This window comes from Haliaeetus albicilla, chromosome 4 (assembly GCF_947461875.1).
Source record: "Haliaeetus albicilla chromosome 4, bHalAlb1.1, whole genome shotgun sequence".
NCBI classification, from domain to species: Eukaryota; Metazoa; Chordata; class Aves; order Accipitriformes; family Accipitridae; genus Haliaeetus; species Haliaeetus albicilla.
In genome coordinates, this window is record NC_091486.1 from 11,813,433 (window position 1) to 11,834,945 (window position 21,513).

Here is a 21,513-nt window from a genome sequence, read left to right on the forward strand (position 1 = left end):
ATCCATGTGGCTTCTCCTGGCCTTGAAAATTATGAATTACTTGGTGCAGCTCCCAAACACAAAGTTGCTGTAGGCAGAGTACAGACGAGGGGACCGTGGGCTGCAGAGGGAGGCGGAGGGTGACAGCGGAGGATGCTGGGTGGGCAGCTCAGCCCATCTCTGTGCTCTCATTTGCTTTCCCCCATTGCCTTGCAGGCACCGGCGGCCCCTCTCAACTGGCAAGAGGCTGGGTGGGCACGAAGCCACCTGGCAGCCCTCCCATGGGCACTGCAGCCACTTCACCCAGCCCCTTGGGGAGCGGCGGGGGGATGCTGCAGCCCCTGCCCAGCACCCCCTTCCCTGGCTCTTCTGGAAAGCCCCAGTCCTCCTCCCAAGCTTCCAGTACCCAGACTGGTGCAAATCACGTCATGCTACACCCCAGGGATGTCACGGGAGACTCCACAAGCCCTTCGCTCACAGCATCGCCTGCCACAGACAGCGCTTTTGGAGGTGAGCTTTGCTGGCCCATAGATTTATTTTATAGCTTTAAAAAGCCTTTATATAGCTTTTCCTTTCTTGAAACAGAGAAGGTGCTGTGTTTTGCATGCGCTCTGTTATTATTTGGATGGTTAGCTGACATTCCCTGCTGAAAGAAGGAAAAAGCAACGGAAAAAATCAGTTGGTCCAAAAACCCCCAACATTTTCCACTTAAAAAAAAAAAAAAGGATCTTTGGACCTTATCACCATGTTTCCTGCAGGGTGGGCATCTGCAGCTGTGAAGTATCTTGGCTGGTTCAGTGCCAGCTGCAGAGCAAAGGCAAGGTCCCAGCCCCACCTGAGCTCTGTGTCCCACCTGAGCTGTGTTGGTAACCCATGCTCACGGCCATGCCGGGTGGGTTTGCTCTCGGCTAGACAGGGTGAGGTGCCTGTGCTTCAACAACCTTTACAGGACAAAACCCCCGAGATTCCTGGGCTCTGCGGCTTCCCCTCGCTTGCTTTGCAAGCAGCTAATTTTTGGAGCGCTCAGAAACGGAGACTTTGTCCCACTCCACATGAACTATTGAAAGCGTTGGGTTCTCACACTGATGCATCCCTTCCCTCTGTCACGGCAGCTGGGGCTGCAGAAAACCCGAAGTCCGGTATCCGAAGGGCAGCGCCCGGCTCCGCGGCTCAGTCCCTGGCCTTGGCACCCTCCTCGGTGGCCCCAGTGTGGCAACGTTTCCCTGGGGCCTCCACAGAGCACCGGCTCGCCCCTTCTCACCCAGCTTCAGAAAGCACTGCCACGGGTGAGCTCGGTTAGTCTACAATTTGTTGTTTTACCCTATTTCGTGCTTCCTTAAGCATTTTTCCTTGTGTCCCATTAAGCCCGGGGATGTGTAGTGAGCTGCAGGCTCATATGGGAATGTGGCCGCAATCAGGTTCCCCCCCTTCATTGTTTGATGCTGTGTTCAAGCTACAAAAAAATAACTGAGAGTGCTTGAGCCTATTTCCACTAGTCTTAGAGCAAAGGTGGGATTTAAAGGCAAGTCCCCGCAGTCCTTGTCCCATGTGGTTTCCCGCTGGCCGAGCCGCCGTGGCTCTCATGAAGCCGTGCTGTCCTGGCAGCGAGCCCCGGGTTTTGTGCAAGGTCTTCCTGCGACGAAGGGATTCATGCCTTTCCAGAAGAGCACTTTGTCCAGATTGAAAACTTCCTATGCTTAATATCTGCATGTGCACTGTAAGCATCTGGGAAGAAAATGGATCCATCTGTTTATAATTTCATATGTATAAATCCAGGTTTTTTTATTGTGCCGTAGCCATTGGAAGCAGCTACCAGCCATCCAACGTCTCAGCCACGGAGAGGAGAGTTTCAGATTTCCCCACCACCAGCACCTCTGTTTCCACAACAGCCACCAAGGGTGGAGAGAGGACGTTAAGGTCTCTGCCAGCCAGTACCAGGCTAGCCGATGCAGCAGAGATTTCCACCTCTGGTACCGAAATCACCAGCTCTTCAGACCAGACCCAGTCCCCTGGGATGTCTTTGGGAACCCAGGGTGGTGGTGGCAGAGGTGCCACAGACCCGTTACTCACAGGCTCACCGTCTGCTTTGGAAAGCGCTTCCACGAGTGAGTTTCGATAGCTAGCTGTATAACTCAGAACATTATTTAAAGACTCTTTATAAACAAAATACATCCTTTTTATTTTAAAGAAAGGAGGAATAATATTGTATTTGGCACATTCTGTACATTTAAAAACATTTCACAGAAATGAAAGTATGGATAAATATTATTCTTGTTGGAAGAGGAGGATAGATTTTCCTTGAAAACTTTCAGTTGAATTTTGCAAGCAGTAACTTCATGAGTTCCTATATAGAGACTATTTTTTCCCTGTCTTAATGATTTCCCAGTATTAAATATTTCCGTATTGAATATTCACACATACGTTGTCTACATCTACTGATAGCAGGATGAAGCCTACCCAGCTGTTTTCATTCACAGTGTATGCAGTTTTATATTTCTTTTCTCCTTTTTTTAGCCTTTAGCAGCAGTTATGAACCCAAGAGCATCCCTGCTGCAGAAGAGGCAACGCTGCACTCGGATGCCCGCAGCGCTGATGCGCCTCGCGTGGCAGCGGGGGCACCGGGGTCCCCCGCAAACAGCCGCACAGCCAGGGTGACGAGGGGCTCTGACACCAGCACCGACCCCACCAGCTCTTTGCAGGGGACCCTCTCTTCCTCGGGGACGGGGACACGCCATCCTAATGGCTCACGGGAAGCCACCGATCTCCCAGAGTCTCCTGGGGAGCCTTTGCTCACAAGCTCCCTCTCTGCCTCCGAAAGTACTTTCAGAGGTAAATTTGTTAGTCTGAAAGCTGGCTGCTTTGGGGCTGGACAAGATTTTGCACCCCCACGCTGTTTTTCTTTAGATATGGCCATCAGTCACCGTTGGATACATGGATATTTTTATTACTGGCTACGTCGGGCTGGCAGCGGGGCTGGTGGGAAGGGTGGGAGTGGATCTCAGCTTTTGGGTGAAAAAGTGAAAAACATCAGTGTCCTCATTGCTAATGAAACTCCCATGCTGGGAAAAGCAGCCATTGGTTAGAAATAAGTGCATGCACTTTTTCCCTGCCAGAGACACGTTTGCTGGGGATTTGCAGCCATCGCCTGGTGCTGCGTCTGCCACGCAGGCTGGTCTGTAAGAGCGGCGGCATTTTGGGAGTCCCCACAGCCACGACAGTGCTGACTCGCCCTGTGCCCTTGGAGTGGTCCCAAATAAGCTCTGCCCCACCATTCACCATCAATTCACAATTAAGCCCATTGCTCTGTGAGTGCAGCTCCTGCTCCTGGTGAGCTGGTGAAATATTGGCATCCCCAGCGCTGCGGTTTGGGAGAGCCCTGGGGCAGCACGCCTGCTAAATGTGGGGTAAATCAGGCTGGGTCGAACGCCAGGCTGGGGCACCGGGGGGTTTCTGAGCATCTTATGGGTGAGGCTGCGTCTGGCCCTGCGTGCCCGGTGCTGGGGGGGACTCGGCCCCACAGCCGTGCCGTCAGCCCAGCACTAAGACAGCAGCTTGGCTCTCTGGACTGTCACTAGAAAATGTAAACCAGGCCTGGTTTAGCTCATCCTCTAGATTTGAAGTTAGAGGTGTATACTCCTTATTTAAACAGGCTCAAAGGCAGCTTAAATGCGTAAATTGGGTATTGTGCACAGCCTGCAGCTAAAAAACATGGGTTTAAGTTGAGATTTTCATTACTTTTTGTAAGCCACATGTGCTTGAACGTAAGGGACTCACCTCTTCCCAGAGCAGCACCTTTTCCAGCCTGAGAGCTTGGTCTATTCAGTTTCTCAATGAACAGTGTAGAAATGTATGCTGTACAATCCCTCGAAGGTATAGCTCAATATGCATAAATCAAACCTGGTTTTATTGTATCTTAGGTGTCAGAAGCAGCGACCGACCAGTTAACAGCTCAACAACAGAGAAGAACCCCCTTGCTTCCTCTCCCACCAGCACTTTCATTTCAGCCACGGCCACCGGCAGCGGCGGGAGGCCCCCAGGGTCTGCCACAGGTACCAGCCCATGGGCAGCAGAAGCCTCCGCGTCCAGCAGTGGCATGTACCGGACCTTGGGCACGATCCGATCCTCATCCACGTCTTCTGTGGGAGACACCTACGGAGCTCCTGGGTCCAGAGAAATCAAGGATTTCACTGAGTGGGTGGCTGACCCTTCACTACCACACTCTCCTTCTGAAGGTCCTTCCCCAGGTGAGCTCAAGTTAGGAGTGAAATACCATTTTTCTTGTGAGTAAAAAGAGGACTGTTACTGTGTCTTACACTTGCCTGACTCTTCTCTGCTATGCAGGATATATTGTTTGGAAGGACGCGTGTGATTTTGTGTCTGAAATATTTCAGCTCTTGCTTGACCAAAAAATGTGGTTTGGGTTTTTTACAGAAAGGGCAGATGTGTGGAAAGTTTCATTATGCCAAGAAAAATAATTAACTTTCAAATCACGATTCTTTTTTTACTATCTCCAGTTGCTATCTCCATTTTATAGGCAAGAGAACTAAGCAAGCAAGGATTAGACCGTGTCCCTGCAGTCCCAGGGGCCAGACTTCAGTTCTTGCCCTCTGTCCTACCCCTTGGACCATGCTGCTTCCCAGAAATTGAACCAGCTCAACAAATTTAAGGCAACTTTGAATGTGCTCTCTGAGGTCCTTCATGCCGCTGTTTGGTCCGCTGCAGTGCTGAAGGGGTCTGATCCCCCGATCCCATTTCTTCAGACTTCTTCTCTAAGACCTTCACACTGATCAGCGTTGTGCCTTGTCTGAACTGATTTCCAGGCTTTTCTGGGTTGTTAGGGTATTTGTTCTAGCAGCATGGAGTGCACTTAGGCACATAATGGTGAAATCAAGTGCACAGCATTAGTAGTTCAACAGTTTTTATGTAACAGAACTTTTCTTGGCATCAAACCGTGGTTTTTAGAAGACAAATTTCTGTAGGAAGGATTCACATCTTTGCAAATTTCCTATTTTCTCTGGATTGACATCTTCTCATATTTTCTACTTGTGCATGTACTTGCTGCCTCTGGCTGCTACTAGAAGAAAGCTCATCTGTTTATTTGTAGTTTCACATGTGTAAAAATGTAAATTGTTTCTTTATCACATCCTAGCTACTGGAAGCAGCCATGTGTCACTCGGCATCCTGTCAACAGAGAGAAGAACCGATTTCCCTACCACTAGTACCTCTGTTTCCACGACAGCCACCAAGGGTGGAGGGAGGACATTAAGGTCTCTGCCAGCCAGCACCAGACTGGCCCAAACAACAGAGATTTCCACCACTGGTACTGAAAACATCAGCTCTCCAGAGCAGGAGAGCTCTTTGGGAGCCCAGGGTGGTGGCGGCAGAGGTGCCACCATGTTGTCCACAGACCTGTTGCTCACCAGCTCACCATCTTCTTCGGAAAGCGCTTCCCCAGGTGAGCTCTGCCCATCCCCGTGGGGCTTTTACCTGTAGACCTCAAACGTCTGCTTTGTACGGAGGAGTGAGGCCATGCTAGAAGATGCTGGAGAATGTCACTGGGCATTATGGAGGAAAATTTCAACTTCCAGAGAAAAATGCATTAGCTGTTTTTTTGCATTTAGTCACCAGAAAAACCCAGCCTTACTGCAAGAGCAGTCTGGCCCCAAGTTTTGGTGTGTTTTCTGAGACAGCACAATTTCAGGACTGCCCCGTTGGCTGTGTTTATACAAACAGAAGGCAACTCCAGTCATTCCTTACTCTTGCCCTGGGATGCATATGCAGTATTTACTGATCCCATGCAAGCCTGCCATGCTTTGTTTCGAGTATCCGTGCCGCTGTATCCCCATCTCGCTCACCACGGGTGCGTGATGCCCGCAGCTGGGCTGCGGCACCGGGAGCAGGGTGGAGGAGAAGCAAACCCAACCGCACTCCCATGACTTGTTCCTAGTGCCCTCTGCAGGGTGTCCTCCTGTGAGCAGTCCCTCCTTGCACAAGAAAGCCTTGCTTCTCCAGTTAGCATTTTCTCCATGTTTGGATCATCTGCCACGTTGTATCTGTGCTGTCAGCCTAAGGGTGGTGATGGAAGAAAGCACGCCCACCTGTTTATAGCTTAGGGTGTATAAATCCATTTTGCTTTGCCCTTTCACAGCAGAAGGGACCTCAGCTACAGGAGGACGCCTGCCCGACACCCCTCGCACCAGTACGCCCAGCTCAGTGATAGCCACCAGCGGTGGGGAGAGGAGCACGGTGCCTGTGTCAGACGCCCACGCAGCATCCAGCAGGGCTGGGAGCTCCCCTCCCGCTCCGCCCTGCACCAGCTCCTTGGACACGGTCCTTCTGCCGTCCTCATCGGCAACAGAGCCTGCGAGGCAGAGCGATGTTTCGCAGAGTGGGGCGGGACTCGGTGAGCTTCCAACGAAGTCGGTGCCTGCGTTTTCTCCCAGCATTTCAGTGCCTTCGCCTTCACCAAGTGCTTCAGGTGGGTCTTGTGGTTTTCCCGTTTGCTGTGGAGGACATCCCTCCTCCTCGCCCTCCTCCTGAGCTCTCACCTTCCTTTTTCTAGCTTTAAACGAGGTTTGCCTTTTTAGTAATCCTGGTTTCTAGTGAAGGGCATCTGAGCACTGCATGGTTGGTGAGTTATTCACCACATGGTACTTGGGGCAGCGCTTCTCCTCTTGGGAACTGGGTGGCCAGGCAGCTCTTCTGGGCCACATGTGAAGGCTGCTATGGAGCCTTGACCTCAGCCCTCCAACCGGGGGAGCCTGGCACAAGATGTAGCAAGGGATCGATAGATCTTTCGCTGTCCCTTATATCCCAGTTATCGTGTGTTTCAGCCTCAGCTCTGCTGCCACGGTCCCAACAGAGCTGGTTTGAAACCCACTGATCCGCTGAAGGGAATTTTCTGCAAGACGTTCAAGACCAGGTCCTACCTCCCTGCCACTGTTCTCCTTCGGAAATGCCATGCACCCCAATCTGTTTTATTTTTCTGGTGTAAAGGGGAAAAGTACAGATTGCCTGGGAACCCCACTTAGCAAATAAGTGATGTTGATCACCAAGTGCCACCTCTGCTGTGGGGATTGAAATACTCAGATTTTAGTCCCTGTAGATACCTCAAAGGTATTATCAATATACAAAACATATATTTTTACATATATATCCACGTATATCTTTTCTTTGCAATTCCAGAGAGAGGAAGAAGAGTTTCTGGCGCTCCTACTGAGACCACGTACATCTCGACCACACTCTCCAGCCAGAAGGAGGGGACATCTCAGGCTGCAGCTAACCGTGGCACGTGGAGCACAGCAGCGGAAAGCCTCACGTCTCACCCGGACACAGACGGGGAGCCCCGCACCGGCCCCTTCCCATCCTCCACAGCATGGCCTGGAGTGGGACACGTCTCCTCCAGCCAAGCAGGGTACCCAGACCCCAAGGTCACCCTTTCATCCAGGGTCTCCACCTACTTCTCAGCCGCTGGTGAACCTTCCAGTGAGTTTTTCTGAACTCCGGGATGGCATTTGAATTAGGAAAAAACCCACTGCCTCTCCCTTCCCCTCTTCCACGGGGTTGCTATGACCACCAAAGTGTGTCAGAGCTGTTGCAGGTATCATGGGCAGGATTTATAAGCAGTGGTCATTTGCACCTTGGTGTTGTATATCTGCAGCTGTTGATGCTTAACAAAAAAGTCTCAGGTATGAGATGTGTAGCTTTCTGCTGTAGGACACATCTATTATCTGCCTGGGTTGGGGTGATAATTATAAATAACATAAATATGCCATTATGACTGTAATGATACCAATTGTCCTTCTGTAGTTGGACAGTCCTTTTTCTTTGGAGTAGGCTTTGTGTGTTAAATCCACATTTAAGGTGATAGATGTGTAAGACCTACTTAATCTGTATTTAATCTGTGTTTACCTGTGCAATTTTATTAATCTGCATTTCCGAACAGAATTATTGTAAAACTCACACGTGCTCTCTGCTCTGAGATGATAAAATCAGATGCCTGCTTTTTGATCCTATTCCAGCCGTGGGCAGCAGCCATCACTCCCTAAGCAGCTCGAGTGCTGGGGAAAGGATGTCCAGCTCCATCACTCCTCCTGCGTACAGTTCATCCACGTCTGCTGGCGGTGGAGAAAGGACGCTGCACTCGGTGACGGATGGCATGCTGGCCGGTGGCACGGAGAGCTCCGCTTCCTACGCCGAAACCACCAGCTCCCCGGGGCCGGCTCAGCCTGCGTCAGCGGAGCAGAGCCGGACAGCCAACACCTCCACCAGCAGTGGGGGCTTCGCGGGCTTTGCGACGGAGACGCTCTTCACACGTTCTTCCAAGATACCTACTTACTCTTCTTTCCAAAACGATCTCACAAGTTAGTGTCTCCCGGTGTACATTTTGGGAGGGGGAAGTTCACATTGTCCTGCGTTTATCTATGTTGTATACAAAGTTCTCATTCATTAATACACGTGATGCCACCTGCGGGTTCACTCAGGGGGCTGTTTTCGTCAAAGGACTCAAAGCCAGACCCCACCCAGCTGGGGAATCATTCCAGAAGTGAAGCCGTGAACCTGAGCAGGGAAACTCTTCTGTTTTGATGGCCGCATTATTTTTTTTCATCCTAACCGGGTTCTTTTGGGTGATGCTTTCAGAAATGTTTCACGATGACCTAAGTCAATTCTAGAATTAAACCAAATTATCAATACCCTATTTTTTATTTTTAGAGATTGATGAACGTAGCTGTACATCCTGAAATTCGTATTAGAAGATTGACTGCACCTTTTATGCTAAATAATCTGATTTTTTTGCAGACTGATGTGCTACTCATTTAGGATTTCCTGACTGCAAAGTTTTCAATCAATGAGTTCATGATAAGCTGCAAATTAACATAATGTAATAATTTCATCCTGCAGAGGCATGAAGTTCACTGTGTCTAAAAACAAATCGACTGAAGAAGATGGATATTCTTTAGTTGGGAGTGGAGGATGAGAGGGAGAGGATATGAATTTCATAAATTCTGAGTGATAAAGGGAACAGATGGTTTTTCCTGCTTAGCTTGCCACAAAATATCATGGAACGATAAGTGCCTAGTCACATTAGAAAAGCAATACTGGAAGAACAGTGTTTTAGAAAACTACGAGTTTCACGGGAGCCTTTTGTCTGTCTGAGTTCATCATTTTAGAATCAGTTAAGGAGTGCAGAAGTCTCCTAATTCAATATCCATGCTTGGATGGTGCTCTAAATTTTTAGAAGAGCATGGACCAGTTCACTGACAAGAACATTTTATGTATTTAGCAAGTGATTTTAATGTGACATCAAAATACTTTCATATTACTCTGTCTTTCTAATATATTTTGTCCTTTTACTCCAGGCTTTTCAAGTAGCCATCAGCCAGTCAGTAGCATTGATGCTGAGAAAAGGACCTCGGTTTCTCATACGGACGGCACATACATTTCAACCACATATACCAGAGGAGGAGAAAGGACCCTTCTGTCTATCTCGAATAGCAGCACCTCTGCTGACTCCTCAGAAAGCTCCACCTTTTTTGCTGAAATTTCCAGCCCTTCTGATTCATCAAAATCTTCTGTGGCGCAGGACAGGAGGAGCAACGTATCCAGCGATGGCAGTTTTGTTGAACCATCTACAGAGCCGTTGCTGGTACACTCTTCCAAACCGTTGACTTCTGCTTCTGCAGGCAGCGTACAAAATACAACTCTTTTCAACACTGACTCTGAGTTGTTGACCACTGGTAGACCATCTCTATCTTCATCAGCATTTCCAGCCTCTTCCTCACCGTCATCACTGCATCACTCGCTGTCATCAACACCACCACCAACTTATCTGTTTACATCATCGGAATCATCTGAGCCACTCTCATCCTCTGTGATGGCATCTTCCCCCCCTCTGCAGGCTTTGTCGTCCTCCTTGCCCACTTCCTCATTGCTTTCCCCATCTTATTCACTAGCATCTTTACTGCCTCTGTTTTCGTCACCATCCTCTGTCTCGCAGTCCAACGACAGTGATCAAGCAAGCACCTCTGTAGCTACGACTGTGGTCAGGCGGGTGCCCTCCACAGCCGCCGTGGCTGGGAGCTCTCCCAGAGGTTCCAACAAGCACAATGTCACGCACCAGCCCCAAAACAGCACCGCCTTCACCTCCACTGGGTCTCCTCTCCCTACAGCACCCACAGAGCAGCTTGGTGGACACATCATGTCCGTGTCCGTTCCCGCAACGGTAACGGAGACCGCCTTGCCGAGAGCTGCCACTGCTCAGGGGGGCAGCTTTGGGAAGGCAACGCCGCTGCTCACCACAGCCAGCGATGTCCCGCGGGCTGGGCCAACGGGTGGTCCCCTTAGTCCCTCACCAAGCGCAACAAACCGCAGTGTCACCGTCCCTGTGGTAGCACTGACCACGGCGAATCCTCCTGTGCTGACAACACTGGCCAGTCGCCAGCCAACCCCAGGTGGTGCTAGCACTGTGAAAGCCCACAGGGCTCAAACGCCAGCTGCCACTAAGCACGTGTATACCACTGGTGAAAGCACAGAAGCTGTGGATCCCACCACTGCAAGGCCTGGTAAAGTCACCGAGGAGAACATCCCTGTTACGAGTCCTTCTGAAGCCCCTCCAACCAGCAAGACCACTGTAAGCATGGCAACTACTTTGCCTGCTACCAAATCAACCACTGTTCCTCTGTCGAGTAGCACAGCCAGGCTGAGGATGTCGTCTCCGGCAACAGGTAACATGTCTAATGGTGCTCATCAGTGGTGGGGCTGGGGACAAGGGGGCTAGGAACACCTGGGTGCCACTCTAAGGGTCTTTGAAGGGTTATGTACGTATGTATGACAAGTCTGTGGTCAGCAGCGTTTGAGGATAAGAACTCGGTCTCCATGTTGGTATTTTTATGCTAAGGGTTTAGCAATCAAGCTGAACTGCTGGAAGAGGGTGAGCATTTTGGTGAACATTTCTGATAGAAATGTTAAACTGAAATTTGAGAATTTTAAGAAAACAAAGTTGACTGGCCTTCCAGGTAAACATAGGATACATTTTATATTTGTTGAACGGTCGACAATATCAATCAATATTGATCAATAACTATCTTATTCATGAGAAAAGGCCGTTGGCCAGCACTTGGTATTTGTGTTGGAACTTCTGTTATAATGACCTATGGTCGTTTTCTCCCCACCCCACTAAATAATCTCCTACTCAAGGGCCTGTTGCTTTTCCTGGTAGGCTATGTGCCGTAGCTTTCCTGAGTGTGTTGTCACAATCATTTATTACCGCTGCCAGGCTCCATATCTTCTCACATAAATAAATTGACCAAAGTTTTATATGAATGGAAACCGACTGTGTGTTTAAAGTTCGGGAGCCTGGCCCTCGTGCCACTGTGGGATATTGTGTGTGCTAATTGCATTTAATCTTGGTGAAATACTGGAAATAGTATATATTTCATCCAGTAATTAAGTATTTAAAGGTTATTCCTCAGGCTGATTAGTTTTAATTATAGCTATGGCTTCATGCAAAAAAATTCACTGTAGGGGATTGGATTTTTTTTTAATTGAAAAATTAAGGTAACATATCCCTTTTACCAACTGATTCACACTTTTGCCAATTTACTCTTTCCTTTAAATACCAAGTTTTGCCATTTACCAGAAGGCAAAAGATCCTTTTGCTGCCTTGGACATGGTGCTTTGTACGTGGCCACTCAATGCCGTGAGAGAAGAAGCTGCCCTTGTCCCCACCGTACACTGAAGGATGGCAAAGTGAAAGCCAATGTTTTAAAATATGCCCACTCATTTCTGGCTGCTTAGATCAGCAAAATCTCCTTCTCGCTGATGCTGAGGTAGCTATGCCAGGCTAGTCGAGACACGGACATTGCGTCAAATGGTGTGTGTCCTGACGCAGAGGTCAGCTCAGGACTGTCTGGTCTGCAGGGCCTGCGTGATGCCAGAGGGGATCGCGGCACTGTCAGAAATACACGCACGGCTTTGGCTCTTGTGCTTTTTGCTTTAACCACAAAGCCCATCCTTCCTGCCTCTGCTGCAGTGCTTGGCAGCAGCCGCAAAGTAGGTACGAGTGGTGTGTAAGCTGTATTGCTTGTCTTGTAGCACTTTGTCGCCGACAAGTCCACAGCCCTGCCTGTGGTCTGCCCTCGCACACATGTGTGACATGCATATGTGCTTGTGTGAGTCACACACACAGCAAGAGGAACATTTTTCACCAGGACATGGTTTTTTTTCAAAGAAGGGAAGTATTGGCTATCTTCTCCAGAATTTGCAGTTGGAGTTGGCTAACCTACGAAGCATCTGAGCCTACAGTCATTAATCCCCTGATACTCCATATTTCACAGTCGGTGTCTGCTTCCTAAGCCCTTGCTCACCCAGCGGGAAGTGCATTATGAGCGCTGGCACAGACAGGTATCGCTGCTGTGACCATCCCCAGCCCGGCACGGAGGAGGCTGCAACCCCGGTAAAGGAGGTGAGGGCAGCCAGGTGTGCCTCCACCATCACTGGGTAACCTACAGACCGCATCACTGTTCAAGCACTAGCTTTGGATCATGGAAACAGGGCTTGGATGAAAAGGGCAGGAGTTTGGTGAAGGAGCCTGTGCTCCCGTGTCTAGCTCTGTCTGTCGAGGTCCCTTCTTCGGTCTCTCCATCCATGACTGTAGGGTTGTTTGTCTTTGAAAAGCACCCTGAGATCTGCAGATAAGCAGTGCTGCAGACAAGCTGGGTGTTCACATTAACATGGATCAACACTGGATCCCGAGGGCTTTTGAATGAATACTCACAAGAAAGTGGTTTGTATTTATTCTTTCAGCTCCAACGGAATAATTAAGAACAGGCTAAATAGTAAGTGCAAATGATGCAATGAAGCATCTGATAATGCTCAGGGGGTCACAGAAGAGGAGCCAAGCTGATCTTTTTTAGCCCAACGGTTGATGATTTTTGTGATTCTGTAACTCCAGCCTGGGTTTTTTTCTGCTTTTGTAGATGTGGATAAATGTCTTTCCAACCCTTGTCCTGCGCTGGCCACCTGCAACAACACCCGTGGCTCCTATATCTGTCAGTGTCCTCTTGGATATGAGCTGGAAAAAGGAAAGTGCAATTTAGGTAAGAAAACAAAAGTGAAAAACCAGGGGAGAAAAAGATGGAAATAATTATCTGTAACCTTCTAAAATAAATTAACCTAGGCTCAGACTACTTTGGGAGCTTACTGTTCCTCCCAACCACCACTTTTAACAAGAGCCTTTTACTGTTTATACAAGTGCAGCGTCTAATGCCTGTCGTGTTGGGCTGCCGTGGGGAGCAGGCACAGTGATAGCTGAGGGTTTCTTAAAAACACAGCCACGGAGAGGGGGGCTCAGGCTTGTTAGTAAGGACAGATGTGCCCCTTCTGTTCCTAATGTGTTTTACAACTCCCAAAAAGCATTCAGCAGCTTATCGTAGCTCCCAGCCCTGCAAACCCAGGCGACGGTGCTTGACTTGGGAGAAGTGAGTGGGGCTATTGTGTAACCTGGCTTCAGCGGGATCAGCCATGTGCAGAAAATTAAGCAGCCGTGAAAGTCTTTGTAAGATCAAGGTCTTGTTTCGTACCTTTAGCATTTTTCATGCAGCACAGTTATTAGTTGGAACTCAGGTTCTGACCCCTTCCTTTCTATTAGAGGACTCTCAATCTCGAGGACTTACAATGTCCCATTGTAAAGGGGAATTTGTTTTGCTAGAGTTTCTTCTGACCCTTAATCAGTGAGGATTAGAAGCATGGAAATTTTGCTAAGGAAACATGGGTGAGGTGTCCCTGAAGGGTGTTTTGAAACATTTCTTCAAGTTGGAATGTGTCAGCTTCTAATTTAGAGAGTTGTTTTGATTATGCCTTGAACTGGGATACGGGCAGCTTATATAAATACTGTGAAGGTGATTCTCATCTAATTTTTACCCAGAGTTGTTACGTTAGAACTGTCTGGTATAAAATTTGTGGTGAAGATAGGCTCTGTGGATGGGAAAAAATGGGAAAGAATTGGAGGCTTTATAATGTTATCTGCAACTGTATTTGTTTTTCTGGCAGAACATAAAACTGGAGCTCTGAGTTCTCATTTCCACTGAGTATCTCATGACACTTAATACAAGATTTAGGGATATTATCTCTTCGAGTCTGGACAACTCGGATTATTGCATTCTGCTGCCATGAATCAAATATGAATCTAAGCATGGAAAAATGCATCTTTTGGACCTCTTTTCAAATGTCTTTGCTCATTCTGTCCAACAATTTGAAAAATGAAAATGTCCTTTCTACAGTGCTTTATTTTGACTTGCTGATTTGCTTTCTTTCCATTGCAGGGAGGGGTAAGAGATTTGACACGTTTACCCCAAATTATTATAAATAGCTTTGGTACCTGGAACTGTCTTGTAACTAAGTTTACCCAGCTCTCTCTGTGTTCGGGGGTCCTTTTAAATTAGTCTGTGTTTCTATATGCAATGTAGGAACACTGCGGTGAAATGCTGGCTGTTCAGCAGCGTTGAGCTCTGGAATTTGACTGGGGCTGTAGGAACATCGCAGCAACCCTTGGGAAAAATCTGAAGGCTGAGACTTTGCTTTATTGGGGCAGTGACTCTCAGATGTGAGTTTTCTGTTCGCTGCATGAAGGAGTTTTCCATGCAGACAGTCTCTCACGTAAGGCAGGTGAAACCACAGCTACACATGACACAGAGACATATGTTCCGACTAACTTGTCTTATTCTCCTTTTTAGTAAGAATATTTATCGGCCAGGTCCCCCTGAAACTTAATATTACCCATGGGAAGTATGCAGAGCTCGTCCACGTCGAGGGTGAAATCCTGTCAATGGTGAGTGTCCTTGCCAGGACTTTGGCAATGCTGATGGGACAGGTCCCCTTCGCTTCTCTTACGGTTGTCACGGGAAGCCACAAGACTCTGTAGCATGGATTTAGCTTTTTTAGTCGTTGAACCATCCTGGTCTGGTGTAAGTAGGACTGGTGACATGTACACTTTTAAATCTCAGCACGCTTCTCTCCCCTGCCCTGCCCTGGCTGTCAAGACAGCAGCAGAGTGATCTGGCTCCTATGGGGCTTAAGACAGCACATCTGCCCAGAAAATCCTGAAGCCTTTTTCATGAAGTGGTGTGTCTGGGTTCACGCTTCTATAGCCTCCATCTTTTCCCAGTGTCTTGTGGCTGCATCACCTTTTCCAGACCTCAAAAGGGCATTAGTGCTCCTCCAAGGTCAAACATTAAAACAGTAACTCTGGGCTTCACCGTTCATCAGTACATCTCACAGGTGCTGGGGTGGGTTGGACTGCAGGTGATGCCACCTTGCTCTTAGCCAAACCCTACGGGATGAAGCACAGCAGCAGCACCCACCCAAACATACTTTCCTTTTGGTGGAGTTTCCCAGCCATGCTATCGCGACCGTGTGGCCCTCGGTCAGTTGAGAGCAAGCTCTGGCTGATCTGGTGGCTTCCCTATATGCTGTGCCATGCGTTGCTCCAAAAAGACCCCTGGGCTGGGGATAGGTACATCTCTATGCACTTTTTAGCGAGATCATTGCATGCATGAGTTTGTCCTGTTAGCATTTCCTGGGCTGGCTGCTGTTCATCCCAGCTCTTTTTGGAGTAGGTGATTTGGAGATGCTGCCAAAGGAGGGGGGAGCTGCGGTGAGTCGCCTTGATGCTGCCTGCACGGCTTGTGCTGAGGAGTGAACATAAACAACTGCGCGGATCCAGGGGGAGGGAAGCTCATTGGAAGATGTGCAGTCTCCAAGGGTGCCGCTTTGAGCTCGGCCTCGCACGGGGCTCTGTCCCCACTGGCTTCTGGCTCATCCTTGGCCTTTGCAGTCATTGCACAGTGGGGCTCCAGGCAGATGCTCGCGTCAAAATCCCCAGGTCGTCGTTCCTGTCCAAGGCTGCGTGATGGTGACTTTGGCCGTCCCTTGCTAGCAACGGGACGGCGCATCTTTCTTATTGAGCAGATGAACTGCTGGGATGCTCAGAACCCCCTCAGGCTCAGCAGGCAGCTCTGGCGAATGCAGGGGATGGTGTTGGTGACCCAGGAGGGCTGTCCTGTGCTGCGTCCCGCTGGGCTGCCTCCCTCCATCATCTCCCAGGACACTAACAGCTGCTTTCTCCTTCCTTGCAGCTCAATGCATCACTGTCGGGCTTGCCAGGGTACCACCACTCCACCGTTAAGGCGACCAGGTAAGGCTAAGGCTACCAGGGGAAGAATGAGAAACTCGATTGTTTGGGATGTTCAACTTCAGATCCACGTTCTCCATTTTGAGTCAGTGCTGGATTTGCTTCAATCTGGCCCAGCGGCAGCGCAGGGCGTGGGGAATGCCTGACCACCTTGCCCAGCTCTCCTGGTACCCTTCTCGGGGCCTGAGCGGCCTGGGGACGGGCTTGTGAGCTGGCAAAAGGAGGGATTTATGGCTGGTTTCAACGTGAGCTACCAGCACCCCTTCCAGCCCCAAATTTACCTCTCTGTGTAAGTTTGTCTTGTTTTTAAGGTCTGTTACAATGCGTGGCTGTTTCAGTATGTATGTAATATTGTGTCTGTGATAAGCATCGCTTGCTTTAATAAGAGTCCTATGTATAAGGTGCTGACGATGACATCAGACTGACCCGTGGTACTCAGGGCTGTTTTGTTTTGTTTTCTGTTAGGGAGGCAAATTTTGTGCATGTTTCAGTGCAATCCACGTTCTCTTTAGCATCCAACGTGACTTTCTACGACATTGTCAGCAGCGTGAAAAGCTACATTCGAGCTTGCAAATCCCCCACCGAAGCCTGCCAATTCATCTCCAGCCTGAAACCACTCCACAGAGGTAAATATCTGGAGGGACTGTGATGAGAGGGGAAAGGGATGTTTTATTTGGCTTCTTTTATAACAGGGGGAGAAAGATTTTGGCGTTTGGAAAAACCCCTCTGAATCTTTTTTATCTTATTTAAATGGCAGTCATCTTAAGAGCCTCGCAGTACAAAAGCGACACAGATATCAAGCCTTATCTTCAACACATGTGTGAGAAATCTGCCTCTCTGTGAAAACATCACACAGCACAGGATTAGAGGCATTGTAGGGCAGCCTTTCATCTCTGGGATGTGACACCGGGCCCCGGCCAGATCAAAACCCCATAAGTCTTAATTCCACCCGCACGGTCGGGGAAACCGCATGAAAGCCAAAAGACAAAACCCCCCGGTGAAGTTGATTCGAGCTGCTGGAATCTTGAAGTTGATTCGAGCTGCTGGAATCTATGTGGGGACCTGCGCTCTCCTGCCTGCCCAATTTCAATGTTGCAGGGTGTAAAAATGGTTCACAATTAAAAGCTTTTGATTTCTGTACCAATCTTCTACCTGCTGAAGGGGAATATGGTTGTGGCACAGAGAGACCTGGAGAAGTACATCAGTGTTGTGCAGGACCTTCTCCAGGTGGACCCTATCTGTGTTGGCGGCCCCGTGCCCTGCGCCTCCTGGTCCTCCCTTTCCAAGGGGGTGATAGAGGAGGTTTGGGCGTGAGAGGTACCTGCAGGATGCAGGGAGTGAGCACCCTTGAAAGATGGGCTCCTGCAGGGAGACTTCTGCATGCAGAGCTCTGTGACTTTGGCGTTCAAGGCTTCGAGGTTTGGCTTTGAGGATGAAGGGCGGCAGTGCTTAGCCTGGGTGTAGTGGGAAACCCCTCGGATCGTTTTGGCAAAGTAAACATGAAGATGAGAAATTTAGCATGTGCTTTTATTTTAATGTGCCATATTTTAAAGCCACACTCCACCACGGATTGCATTAAATTATTTTGGTAGACCGACTCAGATTATATCTAGCCTGATATTACCTCTGATACAGTGCTTCTGGTAAAGTCTACTTCTGACTTGAAATAAGCAGAATAAGGAACAAGTTATGTTCTTGTGTAAGTACTGAATGAAAAGATGTCAGATCAAAAAAAAAAGATGAGGCATCTAACAGGGAGAGGTTTATAAAAGGTCAATGCCAAATGAGTGACATATTTTCCATAAAATCCTATTTCTCATGAATATTTTCATTTGTTCATTCCATTTAGTCTGACCTCCCAGTCAAAAATGTAAATTTGATGACACAATTATCATCATTTACCCATAGTTTTGCTGAATACTTATTGTAACAAATCTGACTTTATAAAGTAAAACACTGCTTCATAGTAATGTAAATCAAAGGACAAATTCTTTGTCTGAAAAATTAAGAAATGCAGTGCTTAATACTGAAATGGAAAAAAAATTGTTTTGGGCTGAGCAAAATGTTTTGCTTGCTATAAACTTAAAAATTGATTTGTTGAACTGTCTCAGGGGGTAAATGTGTTTCAGCTTGAGCCAAACCAAGTTTTTCTTTTTCATTTCTCCTTCTGCCTCCAAGCTGAAGCATTTATTACTTGCCCCCTCTATTTGCCTGTACAAATGATGGTAGATACGTAAGAAATGCTGACATTGTGTAATGTTGACTGTATCCTAATGGAACAAATATTATTTTAAAAAAAACCAAAAGAGATTAAAGCAGCACATGAGCTGAATGTGATGCCTGGGGAAAGCAAATGTGCATAGCGGTGGGTTCAGAGAGTACTGGGCTGATATTGGCTGCCTCTTCCCAACAGTTGGCAGCTTGTGCAAGCAGAAAGACCCCGAATGCGACAAGGAAACTTCTGAATGCACCGACTTCGATGGAGTCGCGCTCTGCCAATGCAAAAGTGGGTACTTCAAATACAACAAGATGGACCACTCCTGCAGAGGTATTGCTCTTTTTGTGGCATATGTTGCCTGAATTTTGCTTAAACTTTTTGTTCCAGTGGAAATGAGTGTGTGTGTGTATCTCTGTGCATGTAAGAAGCTCAATACTATGAATAAATATTAGCAGCTCCAGTTTCTTTTATTTAGTTAGGGGACTTTTCAGCAGACGCTGAAGATACAGTCTCTCTCTAGGAATAATATTATCTCTTTCTGGAGCACGCTGTGAGTCACAGTGATTGAGAAGAAGCAGAAAGGGGCCCGACTGCTTTGGCCTCCAGTTCAGTGGCACAGAGCAGAGATGACGTGCGTCTCTGCCTGTTTTGATTTTGTCTGAACTCTCAGCGAACTTAGGAGAATTGCTTTAAACTTACAAGCTTATATTAATACATCATCAATATTTTTAAAATAAGTATCTGAAAATGATTATGAATTTATTTTTCAGCTGGGTTCCTAATAGAGATTTTAAGCTTAAGGGTTATATTATTATTTTTTAGCTACTCCTCAGATAATGAAATAAGTTTTTGCTACATTTTAAACAAGGTCTTTGTCTGCATGCCAGTGGTCAAAATGACTTCTGTAGGATCAAGGTGTCCATTCCCTAGTTCCAGTGATTGTTGCAGGGCTTCTTAAGAAATGCAGTTTTCTGATGACATATCAATAAGAATTGCAGTGGTCTTTATATATTGCTTCTGGCAGCGTCTGCTGGGTTGCTGTTGAAATAGGAGGAGATGCTTTGTTGATTCCAAATCCGATCAGAGAGTGAGAAAAATATGCTCGGAAATAACTCCTGTGCTGCAGGCTCTGGGATGGACATCTTGGAGATGGGCATCTCTGGGTCCCAGGTCATGGTCATGGCTCCAGGCGAAACCTTGCTCCTCTGTGTTTTCCTTCTCTCCCTTCATCTTGTATGTTGGGGGAAGGATTTCTGTTAGGAAATACTGACCATCTCCATTGACCCTTGAAAGGCAGAGAAGGGCTTATGTAGTGAGTGGGGAGCTGAGCTGAAACCTGGGAGGCTTTTGCCCAATTCTTGCATCATCATCAACGGTGCGGACCAGGGCGAGTTACTCCATTTTTCTTGTCCATGTCTCTTGCCAAGCAGTGTTGTGAAGATAAATACCTGAAAGGCTGTAAGACACTCTGATGCGATGGTTGCAGAGAGCTAAGAGATCTAACAACTTGTACATGTGGTTACTCCGTACTTACAAGTCTTGTTTGCTGTGCAAAATATAAAAAATCCTATCTGCACACAGTGAGGCCTCAATTCCACCTTCAGCTCACTGCTGTCGGTAGGAAACATCTTATTGACCATCCTGAGAGTGTCTGAGGGACAGGGTTGATGCAGGATTTAGGCTGCAGTGTAGTGGCATGAGGGTGGCACTGGCTGCATGGTGCCACACTCCGGCAAGATAACAGATTTTCAGCATCACTTTGTTCCCAGGTGGTTGGGATTTTTAAAGGCTTTTTCAAAAGCCAAGCTATGGTCCTCATTTGGTATTTAGGGCTGTTTTCTAAATATAGCATACAATATGCCAGCCTCTTTGAAAATCTCTGCCCTCTTAGTGACTAAACAGGAACCGAGGTCTCCTGAGCATCCGACCCTCATTGTGGGTCATGAAAATGTAGCACGGTAACTCCAGTTACAGCATTTGCAAAGAGGGAAATGGCTATTGTGCTGCCCTGTCCGGTCTCCCCCGTGGGAAGGCGGGTGCAGCTGGGAGAGCAGCTGGGGCACAGGGGATCAGCCGCCCCAACCTCCAGGGATTGTTCTGTCCTGCCCTGCGCTGTGTGTCCCCTGGGCCATGCTCGTAAAAGCATCCCCTGGACCAAGGAAGGGTTGGGTCTCTGAGCCACAGGAGTTTTGACATGTTGGCCGTGATACCTCTCGGTGTGCAGTTCCGTCATCTCTGGGTCGTTGCTGGTTTTCAACCTTCCCTGTATCTTCAGGGCTGTTTTAGAAACAGGGCCACAAATCCAATGTGCCAGCTTTTCAAGGGCATGCTATTTTTAATACTACAGAGCATTTCTGGAGCTAAGCGAGGAGCAGCAAAGCAGGTTTCCAAAGAGACCCCTGAATCTCTTTCGCAAAGGCAAAGGCAAAGGAATCCCGAGTAGAAAAGCACAACTCGATAGCTTTGCTTGGCCCCTGACACTTAAGCCTTTCCTCTGTTCCCTGCTCATGTTTGAAAGCTTGCCGAGTGAGTGTGACAGCGCGAGCTCTCCTGGGAGCGTGTTCAAAGGAGCAGGAAAGATGCCAGAGGAGAAAGCAAAGTGGCAGGAAAAGGCAGGGTGAGGAGAGGAAAAGACATAAGTACCGAGCGTTTAAGTAAGACAGAGATGCGTGTTTAGGACCTTGCTTTTCCTCTTTATTGCCCTTATAACCTCCAGGCCTGAGAGCTGTGTGCCAGTGGGGTCCCAGGGCTGCTCCTGCCCAAGGCACGGCTCCAGCTTTGACACCACTCAAGGTGTATGTGCCCTACATATATTATTGGGCTAGGGCTGAGGGGTGAGACTAGGCTGGGCTCCAGGATCTGCCTGTAAGCTCCTCCAGGCTTTCCCAACACACAAGCGGCAGGCTGGGGCTGGGGTACACAGGGCTGCTGCACTCATTAGAGGAGGCAACTCCAGCGAGCTGTCGAGGTGATGCCTCCGTCCCCTTCAGTGCAGGTTTTGTCATTGCTGATCTTGTGGCTTGCTTTGGTAGAACATTTGCTCCTTAATGTTTTTGGTCTGCTTTTGTTAGTGAGTGAAAGGAGCAACCCATCCAGTCTTATTTTGCTGATACCTCGGTGTTATGAA

The 21,513-nt window shown here is 48.2% G+C and overlaps 1 protein-coding gene across 5 annotated transcripts in view; it reads left to right on the plus strand.

Moving 5' to 3' along the window:
• HEG1 (heart development protein with EGF like domains 1) overlaps window positions 1–21,513 on the plus strand; it is a 56,251-nt gene that overhangs the window by 21,359 nt on the left and 13,379 nt on the right. For 3 of the 5 annotated variants that reach the window (XM_069780924.1, XM_069780921.1, XM_069780925.1), the window contains exons 4-18: window positions 196–489; window positions 1,092–1,274; window positions 1,776–2,084; window positions 2,494–2,808; window positions 3,897–4,223; window positions 5,129–5,434; window positions 6,128–6,457; window positions 7,165–7,464; window positions 8,001–8,342; window positions 9,339–10,703; window positions 12,957–13,076; window positions 14,712–14,806; window positions 16,113–16,171; window positions 16,634–16,794; window positions 18,582–18,716. In XM_069780924.1, the coding sequence (XP_069637025.1) occupies window positions 196–489; window positions 1,092–1,274; window positions 1,776–2,084; window positions 2,494–2,808; window positions 3,897–4,223; window positions 5,129–5,434; window positions 6,128–6,457; window positions 7,165–7,464; window positions 8,001–8,342; window positions 9,339–10,703; window positions 12,957–13,076; window positions 14,712–14,806; window positions 16,113–16,171; window positions 16,634–16,794; window positions 18,582–18,716 (4,641 nt within the window). The remainder of the gene's footprint in view (window positions 1–195; window positions 490–1,091; window positions 1,275–1,775; window positions 2,085–2,493; window positions 2,809–3,896; window positions 4,224–5,128; window positions 5,435–6,127; window positions 6,458–7,164; window positions 7,465–8,000; window positions 8,343–9,338; window positions 10,704–12,956; window positions 13,077–14,711; window positions 14,807–16,112; window positions 16,172–16,633; window positions 16,795–18,581; window positions 18,717–21,513) is intronic. The other 2 variants (XM_069780922.1, XM_069780923.1) reach the window with 2 other exon arrangements.